Consider the following 21,331-nt stretch of genomic DNA (forward strand, 5'->3'; position numbering starts at 1 on the left):
CTGTAACAACAAGCACCCACCTCTCAAATCACTAAGCACCAGAGCCAATGAGACCACTGTAACAACAAGCACCCACCTCTCAAATCACTAAGCACCAGAGCCAATGAGACCACTGTAACAACAAGCACCCACCTCTCAAATCACTAAGCACCAGAGCCGATGTGACCACTGTAATGACAAGCACCCACCTCTCAAATCACTAAGCACCAGGGCCAATGAGACCACTGTAACAACAAGCACCCACCTCTCAAATCACTAAGCACCAGAGCCGATGAGACCACTGTAATGACAAGCACCCACCTCTCAAATCACTAAGCACCAGGGCCAATGAGACCACTGCAACAACAAGCACCAACCTCTCAAATCACTAAGCACCAGAGCCGATGAGACCACTGAAACAACAAGCACCCACCTCTCAAATCACTAAGCACCAGAGCCAATGAGACCACTGTAACAACAAGCACCCACCTCTCAAATCACTAAGCACCAGGGCCGATGAGACCACTGTAATGACAAGCACCCACCTCTCAAATCACTAAGCACCAGGGCCAATGAGACCACTGTAACAACAAGCACCCACCTCTCAAATCACTAAGCACCAGGGTCGATGAGACCACTGTAATGACAAGCACCCACCTCTCAAATCACTAAGCACCAGAGCCAATGAGACCACTGTAACAGCAGGTACCCCACCTCTCAAATCACTAAGCACCAGGGCCAATGAGACCACTGTAACAACAAGCACCCACCAATGTATAAACGAAGCTGAAGATTTCTAAGGCCCTACTGAGAGTGCAATTTTTTCAAATGGGTTTAAAATTTAGACCAAGTTAAATCATCTGGAGAGTTCTTGATTCTCTATGTACCAAAAAATACTTAAGAAGGAGATAATAAAGTCACAGTGTTCAGGCAACATTTCTGGGGTTTAAGTCAGCAATAGCTTTCAAAATCCAAATGCATACCAATATGCTAACACATCTTAATATACATGCTTTTACCTGTGCATCACAAAATATCTGCAGAAAAAAAATACAACATATTAGTAACATTCATTCCTTGGTGCCTAATAGACAGAGGTAGAATAGAGACCCTCGACGTATTCATTTTGTACCTTTTGATTTTTGAATATATTTTAAATTTCAATAAAATTAAAATATATCCAAATAAACAAAATGTACAATTCCTTCAAACAAGCCATTTCTCAACTAGGAAATCATCCTATAGATACAGTCCCACTGATTCACAAGTATGAACATAGAAGAATGGTCTCCAAGCATTGTTTTCAATGGCAAAATGAACTGAAATACATTTAACCATCTATCAGTAGCATATGGTCACAATAGAGTATTCTATGAGCTGTTAAAAAATGAAACTGCCGGCGGCAAATCACTGCCACGTGTGCACCTATGCAACAATCTTGCATGTTCTTCTCATGTACCCCAAAACCTAAAATGCAATAAAAAAAGAAACTGCCATGCAGATGCTATTAGGGAATGATGACTAAGGTACATCGTTCAGTGAAGAAAGCAATTTGCTGAACAGAATGTAGAGTATAGCTACATTTATATTTAAAAGGGAAAAATCTGGCATTATTAATATACATTACTGAAAAGACTCACAAAAAACATTTTAGTAGTTGATTTTCTAGAAAGAGATTTACTTTTCATCACATTCTTTGGAAGTGTCTGAATTTTTTAAAGGAATATAAAACTATTTATTGACTATCATTCACCAGTATTTTTTAATACATCAGGAGAGAGCGCGAACGCAGTCCCCCGCTACCACAAATTATGCAGTCGAGTTTCCCACATTTGGGGAAATCGCAGGGGTTAGCACATCCAGAGGGCAATGGATAAGCCTCGCCCTGGGAAAACCACCTTCGTGATCATGGTATCTCCCCTGCCAGGTCAGTATTCATTCACCAGTATTTTAAATAATAAATGACATACAGTTGAATAACATTCTGATTAATGCAAAGTTGTTTTTCCTGGCTTCTGCTGAACTAGTAAAGCAAACACTGAAAAGACTGAGCTACATACAAGGAATGAGTTGAGGTAAAGAAAAAACATGGGAGTCAATCACTTAGATCTGGGGTCCCCAGCCCCTCAGCTGTGGGCAGGTGCTGGTCTACGGCCTGTTAGGAACTGGGCCGCACAGTAGGAAGTGTGCAGAGGACAGCAGCATCACCGCCTCAGCTCCACCTCCTGTCAGGTCAGCAGCAGCATCAGATTCTCACAGGAGTGCAAACCCTACTGTGAATCGTGCATCATCACAGGAGTGCAAACCCTACTGTGAACTGTGCATCATCACAGGAGTGCAAACCCTACTGTGAATCGTGCATCATCACAGGAGTGCAAACCCTACTGTGAACTGTGCATTAAGTGGTATCTAGGATCTATATTGACACTCTTGAGAATCTAATTAATGCCTGGTAATCTCAGGTGGAACAGTTTCATCCCAAAACCATCCTCCTCTGCCACCCCTCCACCACACCCCACCATCTGTGGAAAAATTGTCCTGCACAAAACCGGGCCCTGGTACCAAAAAGGTTGGGGATCACTGGTTTAGATTATCAGAGTTTGTTCACTCATTTATAGCAGTAGTTCCTAACCTGCCAACATCTCTAACCATCTGATTAGTTTCCATGAGCAACGTCTTAAATATTCCATGAATCATGATCATTTAGTCAATGTAACAACAGGGATTTCAACTTACATGTTCTTACCTATGAGTGAGAGCTACACAACTAGAATACATGGATACCGGGAGAGAAAATGACATCAGGGCCTGCTTGAGGGCAGCAGGTGTAAAAAGAGAGAGAATCAGGAAAAAAAAAAAAAAAAAAAAGCACTTATCAGGTACTAATCTTATTACCCAGGTGATGAAATAATCTTTATACAAAACCCCATGACACCCAGTTTACCTATATAATAAACCTGCACGTGTACTCCCACCAACCTAAAATAAAACTTAAAAAAAAAGAAAAGAAAAGAAATGGCTCACTCAAAGAACCTTTTTAAATGCCTGTTTAACTGTCTTATTTATTTAAAACATACTAGGATTAGTTTAGTTTCCTCATCTGGATGGGGAGGTTGTTGGGTTGTTGGCAGTAATAAAATGTTTCTTTAAGGAACTTTGCAAATAAACTATTGCATTTGTAGATATGAATGCTTTTAAATTATCAATTTAAGGCCAGGTGTGGTGGTTCACACCTGTAATCCCAGCACTTTGGGAGGCTGAGACGGGCAGATCACCTGAGATTGAGAGTTCAAGACCAGCCTGACCAACACGGAGAAACCTCATCTATACTAAAAATACAAAATTGGGTGTGATGGTGCATGCCTGTAATCCCAGCTACTAGGGAGGCTGAGGCAGAAGATTTGTTTTAACCCGGGAGGTGGAGGTTGCAGTGAGCCAAGATCACACCATTGCACTCCAGCCTGGGCAACAAGAGTAAAACTCCGTCTCAAAAAAAAAAAAGTAATTTGTCTGATTAATTAGAATCATTTATTTCACTTGATATGCATGGCTTCAGGAAAATTTCCAATTTACCTAGAAGTGATTTATCTCTTAGGGTGCTCAGAATGATGGCATATTAGAAACATGGGCATACCTGGGACTTCTGTTTTGGCAATTGTTTAAAAAAAAAGGAAAACTATTACATGTGCATTTTATATATACATACACAAAAACAAAACCACCAGAATGATTCTTAGGCTTATGAAAACCCAAGTTATGATTGAGTAATGACTATGAAAATTTCCCCCAACATTTAGAAAATCTGTTCTCTACTGCAGAGGAAGCAATACCGTTTCAAGGTGAGCATATCAAACTTGACTTTCATTAGAATGTAGTTATTTCTTCACACTAGTAAATGAAAAACCAAGACCCAGATTTTATATATCTCTATCGATAGATAGATAGATAGATAGATAGATAGATAGATAGACAGACAGATAGACAGATAGAGATATGTATTTTAATAAGTATATATATATATATAAATGTTAACAATTACTAGCATCACCTTCTGGGCAAGAATGCCGAGTTAGTCTTTCTTCATAAGAGGCAATTACAATTTGCGGACATTTCATCCTTGTCTCTTTTGCCAGCATGAATTTGGTCTCATCTGAATCTCGTGAGAAGTATCGATTCTCCACTGCTGTCTGTGGCACCAATTATTCCTTCAGGATTAAGACCGCTAACAAGCTCTCTTGGTTTCTCAGTAGCATCTCTTTCCTTCTTTGATTTACTGTCATCAGATTCACTGTCAGATAAGGTATTTTGTGCCATCCTTTTCTTACTTAATTTGAGAATTATAAATGCTTCAATTCACTCTGGAGAATCTAAATTTTCTTCAGGTTCCCAAGCATTGTCAGCATCTGTAAATGCCCTCTGGTGAGGAAGTAAGGAAATACTCCACTTTCCCATTGTCTACACTGCAATCTACTACTTGCACTTTGGGAGGCCGAGGCAGGCGGATCTCCTGAGGTCAGCAGTTTGAGACCAACCTGGCCAACATGATGAAAACCTGTCTCTACTAAAAATACAAAAATTAGCCAGGCATGGTGGCGCACACCTGTAATCTCAGCTACTTGGGAGGCTGAGGCAGGAGAATTGCTTGAACCCGGGAGGCAGAGGATGCAAAGAGCCAAGATCACACCACTGCACTCCAGCATGGGTGACAGAAAGAGACTCTGTGTCAAAAATAGGTACATATAAAGTGTATAATTTAATCAGTTTTAGTATATTCATGAAGTTGTACAACCATCACTACTAACCAATTCCAGAACATTTTCATCACCCCCAGGATGAATCTCATACACATTAAGTCATTCTCTACTCCCCTTCCCAACCCCTGGAAACCAGTAATCTACTTCCTTTCTGTCTCTAAGGATTTCCTTATTCTGCAATTTCATATAAACGGAATCACACGACATGTGGCCTTTTTTTCTTTTCTCGAGACGGAGTCTTGCTCTGTCGCCCAGGCTGGAGTGCAATGGCACGGTAAGCCCAGCTACTCGGGAGGCCTGTCTCAGCCTCCCGAGTAGCTGGGATTACAGGCATCTGCCACCATCCCAGCTAATTTTTGTACTTTTAGTACTGACAGCGTCTCATCATGTTGGCTAGGCTGGTCTTGAACTCCTGACCTCGTGATCCACCCACCTTGGCCTCCCAAAGTGCTGGGATTACAGGTGAGCCACAGCACCAGGCCAAACACGTGGCCTTTGGTGCCTGCTTCTTTCACCTAGCACAACATTTGCAAGGTTCGTCCATGTTGTAGCATGTCTCAGTACTTCCTTTTTATGGCTGAATAATATTCCATTGTAAGGATATGGCATATTATGTTTATCCATTCCTCGGTTGATGGAGATTTGGGGTGTTTCTACTTTTCTGGCTGTTATGAATAATGCTGGTAAGAACAATCATGTAGAAGTTCTTATTTGGGCGTGTCTATATTTCTCTTAGGTATATTCCTGTGAGCAGCACATCTGGTCTTATGGTAACTGTTTAACTTTCTGAGCAACTGTCAGACTGTTTTCCAAAGCAGATGCACTGTTTTTCTTACCCACTAGAAACATGTGAAGTATCAAAGTCTTCCACTTCCTTGTCAACATTTGTTATCTTTTTTTATTTTAGTCACCCTGGTGGGTATAAAGTGTACTGAAAATTTTTAACCTGGTTTTCAGAAAGTTGATTCAAAGAAGCCTACAACACATGAATAGGCAAAGAGATAAACAGAATAGAACAACAGTGGAATAGTGGAATCTCAAATTACTGAGGTTAAGACAGACTTTGAAATAAACAGTGCAGAGACAAATAGGTAACCATTTGGAAAAAAGAAAGCTAGATTCTTACATTAAACTACAATGGACCAAGAACCTAAATGTAAAAAAATGAAACACTACAGTCATCTGAATAAAATACAGGTGAGCTCCTCTTTAACTTTGGTGTAAGGATCCAGATCTGGGGGCAATAAGCAATAGATTGATAAATTTGAATACATAAAAACAAATTGCATGACAAAAAACAGCAGAGTCAGAAGACAACTGACAAATTTGGAGAAAATAATTGCTATATACAACACAGACAAGAGCTAATGAACAAAAAAATTCTTAAAAATTGAGGACAAAGGACCAAAATCCATATAGAAAAATGGGAAAGAAACAGGAACATATAATTCATGGTAAAAGATATAAAAATGATTATTAAATACATTCTTAAAAGTTCAAACTCACACTTAATTAGAGAAATGCCAATTGAACCTAGACTGGAAAAAAAATTCTCACCTATTGTACCAGATAACTTTTTAAAATCAGGAAACAAATTCTACTGGTGAGACTGTTGGGAGAGAGGCACCCTCATATATTGTTGGTGGCAATGCAAATTGGCACAGCCCTCTCCTAGATGAAACGTTGAGAATATCTAACAAAACTACATATGCATGTGTACGTATGAATTGATATGGAGTGATTTCCAGCACACACTCTCAATGAAAAACTCAGGCCAGGTACAGTGGCCCAATGCCTGTCATCTCCGCATTTTGTGAGACCAAGGCGGGCAGATTGCTTGAGCCCAGGAGTTTGAGACCGACCTAGGAGACATGGCAAAACTTAGTCTCTATAAAAAAAAAAAAAACTTAGTCAGGCATGGTGGCATATGTCTGTAGTCTCAGCTACTCAGGAGGCTGAGGTGGGAGGATCACTTGAGCCTGAGTGGGTGAGGCTGCAGTAAGCCAAGACTGCACCACTGCATTCCAGCCTGGGTGACAGAGTAAGATCCTGTCTCAAAGAAAAAAAATAGAGAGAGAGAAAAAAGAAAAGAGAAGAAAAAAGAAAAAGTAACATGCCAAAGAGTATCAAGAAAATGTAACTCTTCGTGCAAAAAAAAAAAAAAAACAGGTATAAGAAAATAGCATGTGTGTGCTAATTGCTGCAAAATAAATCCAGAAAGAATGGTCCAGAAATTAAAGAAACTGATCATAGGGCTGGATGGGCAGGGGGCAGAAAGGAGGAAGAAATGAAAATGGTGGGGGTGCAAGGATAAGAAGGAAGTGACATTTCTCTAAGCCTATCTTTTATAAAGTTCTGACTCCTAGAACCATGGTAGCATTTTACATGCCCTTCATATAATCAAAATATAAACAAAACCAATCACAGGGTGGGGCAAAGCCTAAAACGGATACACACACTAAAACTAATGAGCCTGAGTGCTCTACAAATCACTACCATAACCACAGTATAAGGAGTGGGAAAGAAAAGAACCTTCAGTATCTTAGCTGGAGGCTCTAAGGCTGAACACAAAAAACACTGCAAATAAACGAACATAAAATGAATAAAAATCTAGTCGGTAAATGTGTTTCTCACAGAGGTATTACGGGTTACCCAGTCTGAGACTCATAGAACTGATTAAGTAAATATATTGTAGACGAATTATGTTACAAATAAATAAAAAAGGCTAAACGATCATGGCATCTGGACTAGAATCAGAGATATCAGTATGAACTCATGGTTTTTCACACAGATGCAGACAGACACGATAATAACAACTGTAGTATCATCAGTTAGTGCACATTCACGTGTGTCCTAGCTCTGTCTGCCGAGAAGTCCTAGAAACAATGACCTTCCACTTAGCAATGGCGTATCTAGTACCAGATCTCGTTTCCTCTAACATTCTCCAATAGGAACCAGGGATCCTTAGAGAAGTGATTGATTCCAGCGCTAGAATAGGGATACACAATGTGAGCCTGGAACATCTTGTGGTGTCTGAAAGTAAGGAAGCGCTCAAATAAAGATGGGGGCTTTTCTGAAGGAACCCAGTCTAAAGGAGCGCCTTACGGCTAAAGCTGGAGCAACTTTAGCAACAAAATAATCACAGTACTGGATTTTATCCCATAGGATAAAATAAATATCCAAGTCCATAATGAAATCATGTTATATACACGCTAACTTTATGAGGAAGCTGTGTGAGGGGAGTATAGAAAACCTCTGATTTTTGCAACTTTTCTGTAAGTCTAAAATTAGTTCAAAATAAAACATTTTTTAAGGGACTAGATTTTCCCTGATAAAAAAGAGGAAGATGAAGAGGGTACGAAAGAGAGCAGGAGGAGAAGGCGCCTGTGAGAGTTGAGAAGTCTCATTCATTGGAAGTCATAGTGGCAATCAACACTGACATCTCTATGAAGGAAGAAACGGCCCTCCTTTTTTTTTTCTTTTTAGAGACAAGGTTGCCCCAGCTGGAGTGCAGTGGCTCAATCTTAGCTTGCTGCAACCTCCGCCTCCCAAGTTCAAGCGATTCTCCTGCCACAGTCTCCCGAGTAGCTGGGACTACAGATGCCCACCACCACTCCCAGCTAATTTTGCCATGTTGCCCAGGCTGGTCTCAAACTCCTGGGCTCAAATGATCCACCCCCCTAGCCTCCCAAAGTGCTAGGATTATAGGTGTGAGCAACCACACCCAGCCAGCCCTCTCTTTACTTCATATTTTATCCTCCCAACTCTCAGAAAGCTGGAAGGGTTTCTGTGTTTATAAGAAATAGTATCAAGTTGTTATTCTAAGCCACACATGGGTTAGAGTCTAAGCCACATGTCTATAGAGCACTTGAAATGTGAGTACTGCATGATGAGATGTCGTGACGAGACTGAAATGCGTGCTGGATTTCAAAGATAGCACAAAACAAAAATAAAGAGAAAAATACCTCATAATGTGTACTTTAATAACACAGACAATATTTTAGATACATGGGTTAAATAAAATACATCATTAAAATAAATATCACCCTTTTTTTTTTACATGACTCATGTAAAAAAAATGTTAAATTGTATATGTGGGACGGACGCAGTGGCTCACGCCTATAATCCCAGCACTTTGGGAGGCTGAGGTGGGTGGATCACAAGGTCAAGAGATCGAGACCATCCTGGTCAACGAGGTGAAACCCCGTCTCTACTAAAAATACAAAAATTAGCTGGGCATGGTGGCGCATGCCTGTAATCCAGCTACTTGGGAGGGTGAGGCAGGAGAATTGCTTGAACCCAGAAGGCGGAGGTTGCAGTGAGCCGAGATCGTGCCATTGCACTCCGGTCTGGGTAACAACAGCGAAACTCCATCTCAAAAAAAAAAAAAAATTGTATATGTGACTCTCATTATACTTGCATTGGACAGTGCTGGCTGAAATCTGAATGGAACCCATACCAAGTTAGCACCCAGGGCATAGCACGTATATAAAATACCCAAATACTTCTCAAGCCACATGGATGTCAGCAGACCTGGAGATGTGTTTTTTGCAAATCAAAGAGGCAGGCAGGAAGTATTTTTTTCTTGAAGATTTGCAGAATAGGACGTACATAAAGAGAGTACAATGATTGGTAGCACATTGTTTAACCATAAATTCTAGGCTAATGTTACCTTTAGCACAGTGGTATGCTGAGACCCAGTTCATATCAGTTCACAAGAGTCAACTGTTTAATGTCCAGAAATGTTGCAAGCTGGTTGGTACCAATTATAATAAATTGTATGAAAAACAAAACCCATTACTCTTTAGTACGTTTTGCTCTTATCTATGATGAGGTTTTGTTACATCTGTCTTAATATGTATCTGCATACTAAAGACCAAATACAATGTCATCCTGCCACAGATCTCTTCCCTGCTCTTGCATGACCTCACATTGGTGCCATGAACTGAGCCCCCATGGGAGTATTTTCAAGCTTGTCCAACCCATGGCCCACACAAATTCGCAAATTTTCTTAAAACATTGAGATCTGTGCACAGACCTTTTTTTTTAAGCTTATCAGCCATTGTTAGTTACAGTATTTTATGTGTGGCCCAAGACAATTCTTATTCCAGTGTGGCCCAGGGAAGCCAAAAGATCGGACACCCCTGATTACACCACGGAAACCAAGAAATGCTACAATTCAGGGCTTCTCTCTTGAAGAGCCAGTTTCTTTGCCGGAATAGCACTGCGTTTAAGGAGGGACTAAAGGGCAGAAAACATCAGAAGAGCAGATAATAGCAAGGGTTAGGATGTGAAGGAGCTGGAATCTTCATACACTGCTGGTGAGACTGTAAAATGGTACAGCCACTTTGGGGAACAGTCCAGCAGTTCCTCAAAAGGTTAAATACAGTGTCACCATGTGATCCAGCAATTCTGCTCCTGGGTATCTAGTGAGAAAAACGAAAACAAATGCCCTGTACCCAAATGTTTACAGCCGTATTATTCATAACAGCCAGAAAGTGGAAACAACCCAAACACCCATCAACTGAAGAATGAATAAACAAAATGTGGTATATTTCTACAACAGAACATTACTTGGCAATAAAAAGGAGTTAAGTACTGATTCATTCTACAACACGGATAAGCCTTGAAAATACGAAGCCAGTCACGAAAGGCCTCATTTTCTATGATTCTGCTGATATGAAATATCCAAAATAGGCAAATCTATACAGACAAAAAGTGGTGGTGTTTAGGGCTTGGGGTGGGGGAAATGGAATGACCGCTAATGGATGTGGAGTTTCTTTTTAGGATGATAAAAACGTTCTAAGATTTATTGTGATGATACTCGCAGAACTCTGAATAAATCGAAAAGCATTTAACTGTACACCTTTAAACAGGTAAATTATATAGTATATGAATGATAGTTCAATAAAGCTCAAAAATCCATAGACCCTTTCCCCTATTTCCCTAGACACAGGTTCCTGCGTCCCAGTTCGGCTGGAATGACATCAGAGAAACAAACCTCCCTGGCTCCTCCTGAGAGATGCTGACGAGAGAAAAGTGTGGTTTCCCAGGTATAACCAGCAGCCCAGAGGTCCCCAAAAGGAGGCCTTCAGGCTGGGGCTAGTTTACAGGTGTGTTTAAATCTGAACAGACAGCTGAAAAATCACACGATTTCATAGTTTTAAAAAATCTAGATTTTGTTGGGCCGGGCGCGGTGGTTCACGCCTGTAATTCCAGCACTTTGGGAGGCTGAGGCAGGAGAATCACTAGAGGTCAGGAGTTCAAGACCAGCCTGGCCAACATGGTGAAACCCATCTCTACTAAAAATACAAAAAATTAGCCAGGCATGGTGGTGTGCACCTGTAGTCCCAGCTACTCAGGAGGCTGAGGCAGGACAATGGCTTGAACCCAGGAGGCGGAGGTTGCAGTGAGCCAAGACGGCACCACTGCACTCCAGCCTGGGTGACAGAGCAAGACTCCATCTCGAAAAAAATCCAGATGTCCAACATCTCTTGCCATCAAAAGATGACAGCCCAGCCTGGTTCCTATGATGAACTCCAGGCTGCAGCAGCACCAGGCACAAGCTCCCCACCACTCCTGTTACCTCCCTTCCACACAGGCTGAGTCGGTCATCATTAAGTGAAAAAATATGTTTCTCTCCATCCCAAACAGAAAGCAAAAACTGAGGGGGGTCTGAGAGTTTCAAGAAAAATGAGTGACATCAGAGAGCTCTGTGAGAGTGAACACAGCCTTCCTGCTTCCCAGGCTGACACGGTGCCCGCTGTCAGGAGAACCAGCTTTTCCTCACGTGCCAGCGTCACTCCCTCATGTGCCCCATCTGGTCCCAGCACGTTTGGGAAGATGCAGTCCCTGTGTTAGATTCTAAGTGCCATGAAGGCAGAACCATGTGCGGTTTGACTCACCATTTCTCTCTGGCAGCTAACACTGACTTGGCAGAACATAAAATGCGTAACCATGTGACCAGGGAGAGAACAGAGGCAGTCAGAAGCCCATGTTCTTGAACCATTCAACCCCACAGAAGCCATTTCAAGTCGAAAGAGCACTTGAAGCCCAGCAATTCTTCCTTCTCTTGCCCCACCTTCTTTCTGCCTACAGTTTACCCACCAAAATCATATTTAGTTCAAGGGGAAGTTTAGCCCTCTGAGCCAGCTAGGGATAGAATGGGTAAAACAAGGTATCGGTGTTGTGGGTCCTCACATGCCTGGCACCATCCAGTCACAGCCCAGCCTCTGGGTGTGAGCGCTACTCACGCTTGATGAGGTATCCTGGGGAGTGGGCAGCGACGATGTGGAGGACAGTACAGCCATCCCCATCCTTCTGGTTGATGCGGCCTTTCCACTCGGGTTTGTGATCCATTAACCACCGGAAAAGATGGTTTTCCCCTGAAGGGAATTAAAATGACTTACTAATGTTTTCCACATACAGAAAGTCAGCAAAGTTAATTTGGGCAGCAGCAATAGATTAAAAAGAAAGAAAGAAAATCAGCAAAGCAAGTCAATGTGGACCACACTAAGGTAATCAAATGAGGAATCCAACACACGTTTCCACTCACCACAAACAGGTGTGGGGAGACAGGTGTTTGTCAAGTGAGAGGATGAGTTATAGAAAGTTACCCATAATCATCGTGGGTCAGGTTCCCTAGAAGCCTGAGATGGGGATTCTTATACATGCAACTGAGCTAGAGACAGCATAAGAAAGAGTGAGGGAGGCAGGACAGGTAGGGGAAGCAGCTAAGCAAGGACATTATCTTAGTGGGGTCTCTCCAGCCTGACCTCAAGAGCAGCTCTGCAGCAGGAATGCACCACACTCTGGACCACCTTGAGGCACTGGGGGTGGCCTTTTGAATCACCATGTCAGTCAATCAAGAGCTACAGAATGCACTCAGGGAGAGAGCCAAGGTCCGGAAGGAACCTCCCTGGGAAGTGGTTTCTGTCACCAAGGAGCAAGTCTCTAGCCAAGGGGCCAGCTATGAGTTGTTAGCAGCCACCATTGACAGCAGGTGGGGGTGAGGGGTTGGTGGTAAAGAGGATCTGGGTGAGGCCCGACAGCCTCCACTTTAATAATCAAGTCTCTCTAGTCTCCACCAGTCTCTCTAGGGAGATTACCCTACTACATTATCATCAATAGGACATATACTGAATTCTATTCCCAGACTCCATCCTTAGAGCTCCTGAGATCTCAGAAAGTCACACACTTCTGTCAAATCTTTGGACACCCAATTGTCACCATGTCAGAGCTCTCCTCTGAGACACAAATCAAGGTTTAAAACGTGTCAACTTGAAGGCCTGATCTTACTGATACCACCTATAATCACAGGAACTAACGTAAAAAGTAGACACAACGGGGAACCATGACATTCCTAACCAGAGCCACACTTCTCTGCCCTCCAGTTTCCAAATCTGAAACTGGGAGGATGAGATTAAGCAGCTTTCAATCAGGCTTTACTTTTAAATATTGATCCACCAATCTCTGTGTAAGAATAAAATCTCTTGGGCAGGCATGGTGGGGCTCACGCCTGTAATCCCAGCCCTTTGGGAGGCCAAGTCAGGCAGATCAAAAGGTCAGTAGTTCGAGACCAGCCTGACCAACATGGTGAAACCCCATCTCTGCTAAAAATACAAAAAAAAAATTAGCCAGGCGTGGTGGCAGGCGCCTATAACCCCAGCTGAACAGGAGAATCACTTGAACCTGGGAGACAAAGGTTGCAGTGAGCTGAGATTGAGCCTGTAATCAGGAAGCTGAGGCAGGAGAATCGCTTGAACCTGGGAGGCAAATGTTGCAATGAGCTGAGATCGTGCCACTGCACTCCAGTCTGTGCAATAGAGTGAGACTATGTTGCAAAAAAAAAAAAATTAGCCAAGTGTGGTGGCTGGCACCTGTAATCCCAGACACTTGGGAGGCTTAGGCAGGGGAATCACCTGAACCCAGGAGGCAAAGGTTGCAATGAGCCAAGATCACATCACTGCACTCCAGCCTGGGTGATAGAATGAGACTCACTCTCTTTTTCTTTTTCTTTTTTTAATGTGACTAGAGACTCACTCTCAAAAAAAAAAAAATCTCTTATAAATTTCCCACTATGTAAAACAAATAACAGCAGGATAAATCTAGCTAATGCAAAGACAGGGGTCCCAGGCCTCAAGCCCCATGGCCACCTCCTGCTCCCCTGTTCCGGGGAAATGATACAGCCTATAAGAGGTAGACTAGACAAGTTCTCTCAGCCCCTTCTGGCACTAAAATGCTATGGGCGAATGTCCCACAGTGATGCCACGTGTGCTTGGAAAGAAAAACAAACTTCTAGCTAAAGTGTGAGTGTGTGTGTATGTGTGTGTTAATGATAAAATAAAAATATTTTTAAAGTTACACCCTATAACCAGATGGTGAAGCTTAAAAAAGAATTTCATGAAAATAGCAGTCCTTTAAAAGAAGCACAACCAAACTGTATGAGCAAGAGCTCACGTCTCCCTTGGGGTGGGGGTCCCCCCAGCCAAGAGACTGTGTCGTGTGTCCCACAACACAGCAGTCAGCCCTCTGGGCTAAAGTGAAAATGAACCTAGAGAAAAAGACCAAAGCTGCCTCTGCCGGCAGGAGACTCGGCAGGTCTCCTGGGAGCGTTGCCCAGCAACCACTTCCCAGAGAGGTTCCTTCCGGACCTTGGCTCTCTCCCTGAGTGCACTCTGTAGCTCTCGACTGACTGACATAGGGATTCCAAAGGCCAGCCCCAGTGCCTCAAGATGGTCCAGAGTGTGGTGCATTCCTGCTGCAGAGCTGCTCTTGAGGTCAGGGCGGAGTGACCCCACTAGGATCACGTCCTCGCTTAGCTGCTTCCCCTGTCTATCCTAAGTCCCTTCCTTGGGTCCCAGGACTCCACCCTGCTGCCAGGATCTCTCTAGAAACACAGAATCCTTTCCATTTGGGCCTTCTGCAGCTACTAGGTGCCAGGAAAGATAAAAATGATGCTATTTCCCTGATGCTTCATTCATTTGAATAATCAGATCATTTGAATATTTAAAGGGTCTGCATTCAAGTGGCTTAATTCTAGTTTCACTTGAGCTCAGCAGAGTCCCAGAATGGCTGGAAGGACACCTCAGAGGCTGTAAAATTGGGAGAAGACTCACTGGCTTGGATACAGAGTCGCATGAGGGCATGAAGGGGATATGGTCCTATAGTCTCAACACTTGCACCAATGGAGATGAGCCACTGGACTAACTTGGGCACCTGTTCCATCTTCTCATACAGTCCAATGAAAACGTATTTCTGGAAAAAAACACACACACACATACAGGACAAATTATGGAAGTCACCAGTCAAGATGAAGCTTCAAACTCCTTTACCCATAAAGTGTGGAATCAGTATAACTTGGATTAGCTGTGGTCCAGGCCTAGCATTATTAGAAATAACAAATTTCTGGTAAGGCAGCTGAAGGAAAATGTCCCAGACACAAGGAAGCATGTATTTCAAGAAATTACCTTACGAGGCCAGGCATGGGGGCTCCTCTTGTAATCCTAACACTTTGGGAGGACAAGGCAGGTGGATCACCTGAGGTCAGGAGTTCAAGACCAGCCTGGCCAACATGGTGAAACCCTGCCTCTACTAAAAAAATACAAAAATTAGCCAGGCATTGTGGCAGGCGCCTGTAATCCCAGCTACTCAGGAAGCTGAGGCAGAGAGAACTGTCTGAACTCAGGAGGCAGAGGTTGCAGTGAGCCAAGACTGTGCCGTTGCACTCCAGCCTGGGCAAAAGAGCAAGACTTCATCTCAAAAAAAAAAAAAAAAAATCACCTTACCTCAAAGAGACTTTTCAGTGATAACTCTGGGACGTGAATATTCCTTGGCAGCCGGTCTTTTTTTGCTGACAGAAGTAGAAAAGGCTGGTGGAAGGAGAAAAAAGAAAAGGCTGGAATAATATTGTTCTCCACATAGGTTATTAGAGCACAAACCTTCTATCAAGCTTTAAAACAAGCAAATAAAAAACACTCTCTAGCTTCGTCTTTTTTTAAAGCACTTGCCAAGATTTTCAGCTATTTGCTGTGATAATCAAAGCCTCTGTCTAGTCAACTTCCTGTTGAGGACTACAGCCCGTCCACACTTCCTCAAAGCCTGCTGAGGACAGGAACAGCTGATGTCAGGCAGCATGTCACAGTAGAGTTGCAATGGGATTAAAAAAAAAAAAAAAAGTAATTCCCTGCCAAATTCTTAAGGCTTAGCAACTGGAAGACTCAAATCCTTTGGAAATATCCCATTCCAATCAATGATTCCGCACATCAGTGTTTTAAAAGCCCGAGTACGTGGAGCCCACTAGACCCTGTCAAGCGGTATGCTGGAGCCAGCTCCCGTCAGCTACTGAGTAGACTGCACACCTCTTCCTAACTCCAGGTCTTGTATGTCATCTTAGCAGCTGGAAACTGGCCATGGCGAGAGTATTTATATTACCAAAACTAGCAAATGCTACAAATTCTGGACCCTTTTTTTTTCAGAGACCCAGTTGTTAAAACACTGACTCTAGCTAAGTTGCTGAGGAGAATAAATCCCAGAGAAGTTGAGCAGTTTTCCTAGGTCACACAGCACATCCCGAGAAGCCCCTACTGAGATCAATCAGGTATGCTACCAGGTGTAAGAATTCCTAGCTCTGTGATGACCATGACTGGAGAACTAGTCTCGGCTCCAGCCTCTCTCATGTATGGCTCTTGCCAGTGGACTTCGGACGACAGGAACTGAGCCCATGGCCACATCTTGCTTCTAGTTTCCTTCAGATTGATACCCATTCTTTATGGAATCTCACTATGTTGCCCAGGACTGGGGTGCAGTGGCATAATCTTGGCTCACTGCAACCTCCACCTCCCAGATTCCAACAATTCTCCTGCCTCAGCCTCCTGAGTAGCTGGGACTACAGGCACATGCCGTCATGCCTAGCTACTTATTTTGTATTTTAGTAGAGACGGGGTTTCATTGTATTGCCGAGGCTGGTCTCAAACTCCTGAGCTCAGGCAATCCGCCCACCTTGCCCTCCCAAAGTGCTAGGATTACAGGCATGGCCACCGTGCCCAGCCAACCCATTCTTTTTTTTTTTTCCCCCCCTTTTTGAGACACAGTCTCACTCTTGTTGCCCAGGCTGGAGTAGAATGGTGTGATCTCAGCTCACTGCAACTTCCGTGACACCCATTCTTAACTTTTTACCCTAAACAGGCCTCACTGCCCACACTCAACTCCACATAATATGTTCAGGATTTTAGCAGTCCAGATTGCTGGCCTTTTAAAAGATGCCTCTGTCTACAGTATTTGGGAATTACCAGAGCCACATTGCAGGCAGGATATTGGACCTGCCACTTGGGCTGGATTCCTGGGCCCTCCTGTGACTGGCTGGAACAATCATCTATTAGGAGTTGCCTGTCTCCCATTCTCTCATTCTCTACGGAGGCCATGGAGCTCTATTCATGTCCATCCCACATTGGGAAGAGAGGACAAGGTTCTTTTTCTGAGTGCAGTAAATTAAACTATATTCCTGCTAATGAGGCCTAAGTCCTCCTACTCATAGATCTAACCTAGAATTTGGAATTACAGAATTTCAAAACTTCTGTAAAAATAATGCTGAGAGGATCATTATGGGTCTCTTGGTCCAGCTGCCTTATCCACAGAGAAAAGATCCCAAATGTCTTTTAACAGGACCCTGGATTTCTGACTACTGGCTCCCCAAGAGTTCAATCTGTTTTCCTCATCCCTGCTGCCTGCCCTCCTAAGATTTTTTAATATGGGGGTAAGCTTCAGGGAGCCCATGGCTAGACTCTAGGGGCTTCCTATGAGCCCCCTGAAACTATATACGTAATTGTCAATGCATGACAAGAGAGCCCCATACATTTCATTAGATTTCCAACAGAATCCATTATCTTGCCCAAAATTTAAGAATTCTCTATTCTAAAGTCACCCAACCTGCTTGGATCAGGAGTCTTTAATAGGTTGGTTGCCCTTACTTTTGGTGACTTTTCTGACTGCCCAGCTTTAGCGAGCCCAGCTTTCCCTGTTTCCCTGTTCTAAGCAAACTCCTAGCTTTGGCTAGCACATTCCCATGAGCACTTACGGCCTATCACCAATGACAACTACTACTCACCAGGCACTTAGAATATGCCCGGTATTATAAAACTCCTCAGCTCAGCGCCTGGCACTGTAAGCCTTCAACAAACATTACCTGATAGTTGCTCTTGTCCATTATTTCTAATTCCCACCAAAACTCTGAAGGAATAAGTTTATGTAACACAACTTACAAATGAGGAAACGAAACTCAGAGGGGAAGTAATTAGCCGAAAATAGTAGGTGGAGGATCCTGATTCAAGGACACATCTGTGTGAAACTGAAGCCCAGGTCTCCGCAGTCCACCCACTCCTCCATTCCGTGGATTCCTGGCCCTGGGTTCTGGTCATACAACCTCACTTAGCTACTATCCAAATGTTAGCAGTCCCTCAAAACCACATCGGAACCCTTGGGAGCAGCCCAGATAGGTCATCCGGGAACACACTAGCTAATCAGTATAAAAAAGAATTGTGAAAATGAACAGGCAACCTTGTTTTTCTCATTCCACGCTACCCTTAGCATCTGTCCTTTACATTTCTTTGATGACAGTGGAGACACAGGAGTGACGCTGCCACAATCCAAGTGTTTTCCTCCATTCTTTAAAAATAAACGGAAACTGGCTAATTATCTATCTCAAAGACTTTCCATCTTGAATGATGTCCCAGTTAAAAACTCATCTTGGCTTCAAGATAAACAAATAATAAATTGCAATCCCTCGGTGTCAATGAAAAGAAATCATTTAATCAAGAATGTACTCTCCCCACGAGAGAGCCGTCATCTTTTACTTACATGCCACAATCCTTTCTTTGCCAACTTTTCTATTACAGATTGCCACACTTCGGTTGGGAATCCAGTTGTGAAAATATGATCAAAGCAAGGCAAGAAACTTTGCAAAACAATGGAGTCATCTGAAAGAAAGGTTCACAGTTTAGAGATTTTAAAGTGGGGAAAGTCGACAGCATTTGAGAAAAGGTCCTCCGATTAAGATCCCACAAAGACAAATGGTAAATTAGAGATACCCAAAAGAAAGGCATTTTCAAAGTAATATGAAGTCCTTTATAACTGATTAAAGTGGCAATTATTTTCAGTTCATCATAAAATCAATTCCCCAAGAGTTAGGCAGCATAATTAACGTTCACTTTGCCTTTCTAGTTGCCAAGACCCATGATCTGTGCTCATATTTAATCCCTCAAACAAACCACTGAGAAAGTACCTATTATCTCCACTTACAGAGGAGGAAATGGAAGCTTAAGTCACAAAACTCACTTCCTTTAAAAAAAATGAGACAAACATTGTTACCTACAAGATTAGAAACTATGACAAATGAAGATAGGTTTCACGGCATATCATGCAGCTAGTTCATGACAAGAAACAAGACTGGAACCCAGATCTCCCAACTCTTGTCATCAGTATACATTCTTCTGGCCTGGTAACCCATCAACCTATTACACCTTATGATCCTCCAATCATGTTTCTCAAATTCACAGATGAGACTGTCCAAAGGGACGGGTCAAGAGTCAGAATAACTTGTCACCTCTTCCAAGGTTATTAATTTCAAAAAACAAGTAAATATCAAAACCAACGTATACTCTATGAAAGGATATAAAGTTTCCCACAAATATATTTTTCAAAATTTAGAAACTAGGTCACGTCAATTTCTTTACCTTCCAAAAAGGAGTACTTTGGTAAAGTACTGGATGCACTGCCCTAAGAAGTCCTGTTAACTGCCCCCTTTCAGGGTGGGGCAGAATGCAAACCACCCAGGTTACCAAGGGGCAGTCATCAGGAAGCAGTGTTTTGGAATTCCCATAACCCTGGCCTAGCTTCTGACAGAATAGTGACATTTAAAAGATGCAGAGGATGGGTGCAGTGGCTCATGCCTGTAATCCCAGCACTTTGGGAGGTGGAGGCGAGGGGATCACCTGAGGTCAGGAGGTGGACACCAGGCTTGCCAACATGGTGAAACCTGGTCTGTACTGAAAATACAAAAATTAGCTGGATGTGGTGGCAGCGCCTGTAATCCCAGCTACTCAGGAGGCTGAGGCGGGAGAATCGCTTGAACCAAGGAGGCGGAGGTTGCAGTGGGCCTAGGTCTGCCACTGCACTCCAGCCTGGTCAACAGAGCGAGTCTCCATCTCAAAAAAATATACATATGCAGAGAAGGCAATGAGGAAGTACAGGGGAAAACAACCAAGACACCAGGTTAGGAATAAAGTGAAGCTAGCGCTGGCCACTGTTGACAAAAGACTGAGTGGAGGGCTGTGACCCATCATCACCTATCCGGAGACCCCCTACTTCCTTGTCTAGGGGACATGGCTGCAGCTGCCTCTCTCTCCCACTGCCTGCTACTGCTCTAACCCCCTCTCTGTACCAAACTTGTCAAAATCTGTGGGATTCTACCCACAGATCACACACAGAAGTTGGTTTCCCACAACTTCAATGGGAACAGTCTATCAATTGCCAGCTGTGGTTTCCCCACATTTAAAAGCCAAAGATCATTTTTCAGAAATTCCAACATGTGCCATTTTTTATATTCTAACATCTCTGAAATCAGGATGTGTCTTACAATCAGTGTGGTCTCTCACTAGCAATGCATAAATTAACAGCACTCTTAGTGCAACTTAAATTTGATCAAACACCGTGTTTAAAAACAATAGCCTAGCTATTGGCAGGACTTTAGACTGCACCATCACTGGCAAGGAGTGAGTTTATTCACTGTGCATTACGAGTTTCTGGTTTTGCCTGATCTAGGCCACTGACAAAGCTATGTCTTAGGCCAGGTCATCAGAGTAGTAACTTAATGCAGTAACACAAAAGGTTCCCCTCCCTACTAGGCTGAGCACGTAGGTCCTCTGCTGATTCTACAACACCAGACAGTGAGCTGCACAGCCCTGACACAGAGCACCCATTATCAGCTTTCACAGGACCCTCCCTCAGCCCTTCCAGGTTATTTTCATAGCAAATAAATATTTTCTTAATAGACTAGAAACATACATGTGAAAAATCACAGGAAAGGCTGGGTGCGATGGCTCACACCTGTAATCCCAGCACTATGGGAGGCTGAGGCAGTGGATCACCTGAGGTCAGGAGTTTGAGACTAGCCTGGCCAACATGGTGAAACCCTGTCTCTACTAAAGTACAAAAAATTAGCCGTTGGTGGTAGACATCCATAATTCCAGCTACTCAGGAGGCTGAGGCAGAATTCCTTGAACCTGGGAGGCAGAGGTTGCAGTGAGCCAGGATCACACTATTGCACTCCAGCCTGGGCAAACGAGAGTAAAACTCCATCTCAAAAAAAAAAAAAAAAAGAAAAACCACAGGAAAGAGCAAAACATCAGGCGAGTAGTATAAATATGGAAATCTCTATGTATAGCAACATTAAACACTTAATAAGTCTGAAATCGGCCGGGCGTGGTGGCTCACGCCTGTAATCCCAGTACTTTGGGAGGCCATGGCGGCCTAATCACGAGGTCAAGAGATCAAGACCATCCTGGCCAATATAGTGAAACCCTGTCTCTACTAAAAATACAAAA

General features: G+C 43.1%; 1 protein-coding gene and 1 non-coding gene across 6 annotated transcripts in view; both read right to left on the reverse strand.

Moving 5' to 3' along the window:
* Positions 1–21,331, reverse strand: part of TRANK1 (tetratricopeptide repeat and ankyrin repeat containing 1) — a 127,862-nt gene that overhangs the window by 52,151 nt on the left and 54,380 nt on the right. For all 5 annotated transcript variants that reach the window (XM_035278568.3, XM_035278569.3, XM_035278567.3 and 2 more), the window contains exons 5-8: positions 18,588–18,706; positions 15,521–15,604; positions 14,852–14,990; positions 11,987–12,118 (exon numbers count right to left, since the gene is read on the reverse strand). In XM_035278568.3, the coding sequence (XP_035134459.2) occupies positions 11,987–12,118; positions 14,852–14,990; positions 15,521–15,604; positions 18,588–18,706 (474 nt within the window). The remainder of the gene's footprint in view (positions 1–11,986; positions 12,119–14,851; positions 14,991–15,520; positions 15,605–18,587; positions 18,707–21,331) is intronic.
* LOC118149036 (U1 spliceosomal RNA) lies at positions 1,751–1,914 on the reverse strand. The gene has a single exon (XR_004736205.1). It is a non-coding gene; the product is annotated as a U1 spliceosomal RNA (small nuclear RNA).

Source organism: Callithrix jacchus, chromosome 17 (assembly GCF_049354715.1).
Source record: "Callithrix jacchus isolate 240 chromosome 17, calJac240_pri, whole genome shotgun sequence".
In the NCBI taxonomy this organism is placed as follows: domain Eukaryota; kingdom Metazoa; phylum Chordata; class Mammalia; order Primates; family Cebidae; genus Callithrix; species Callithrix jacchus.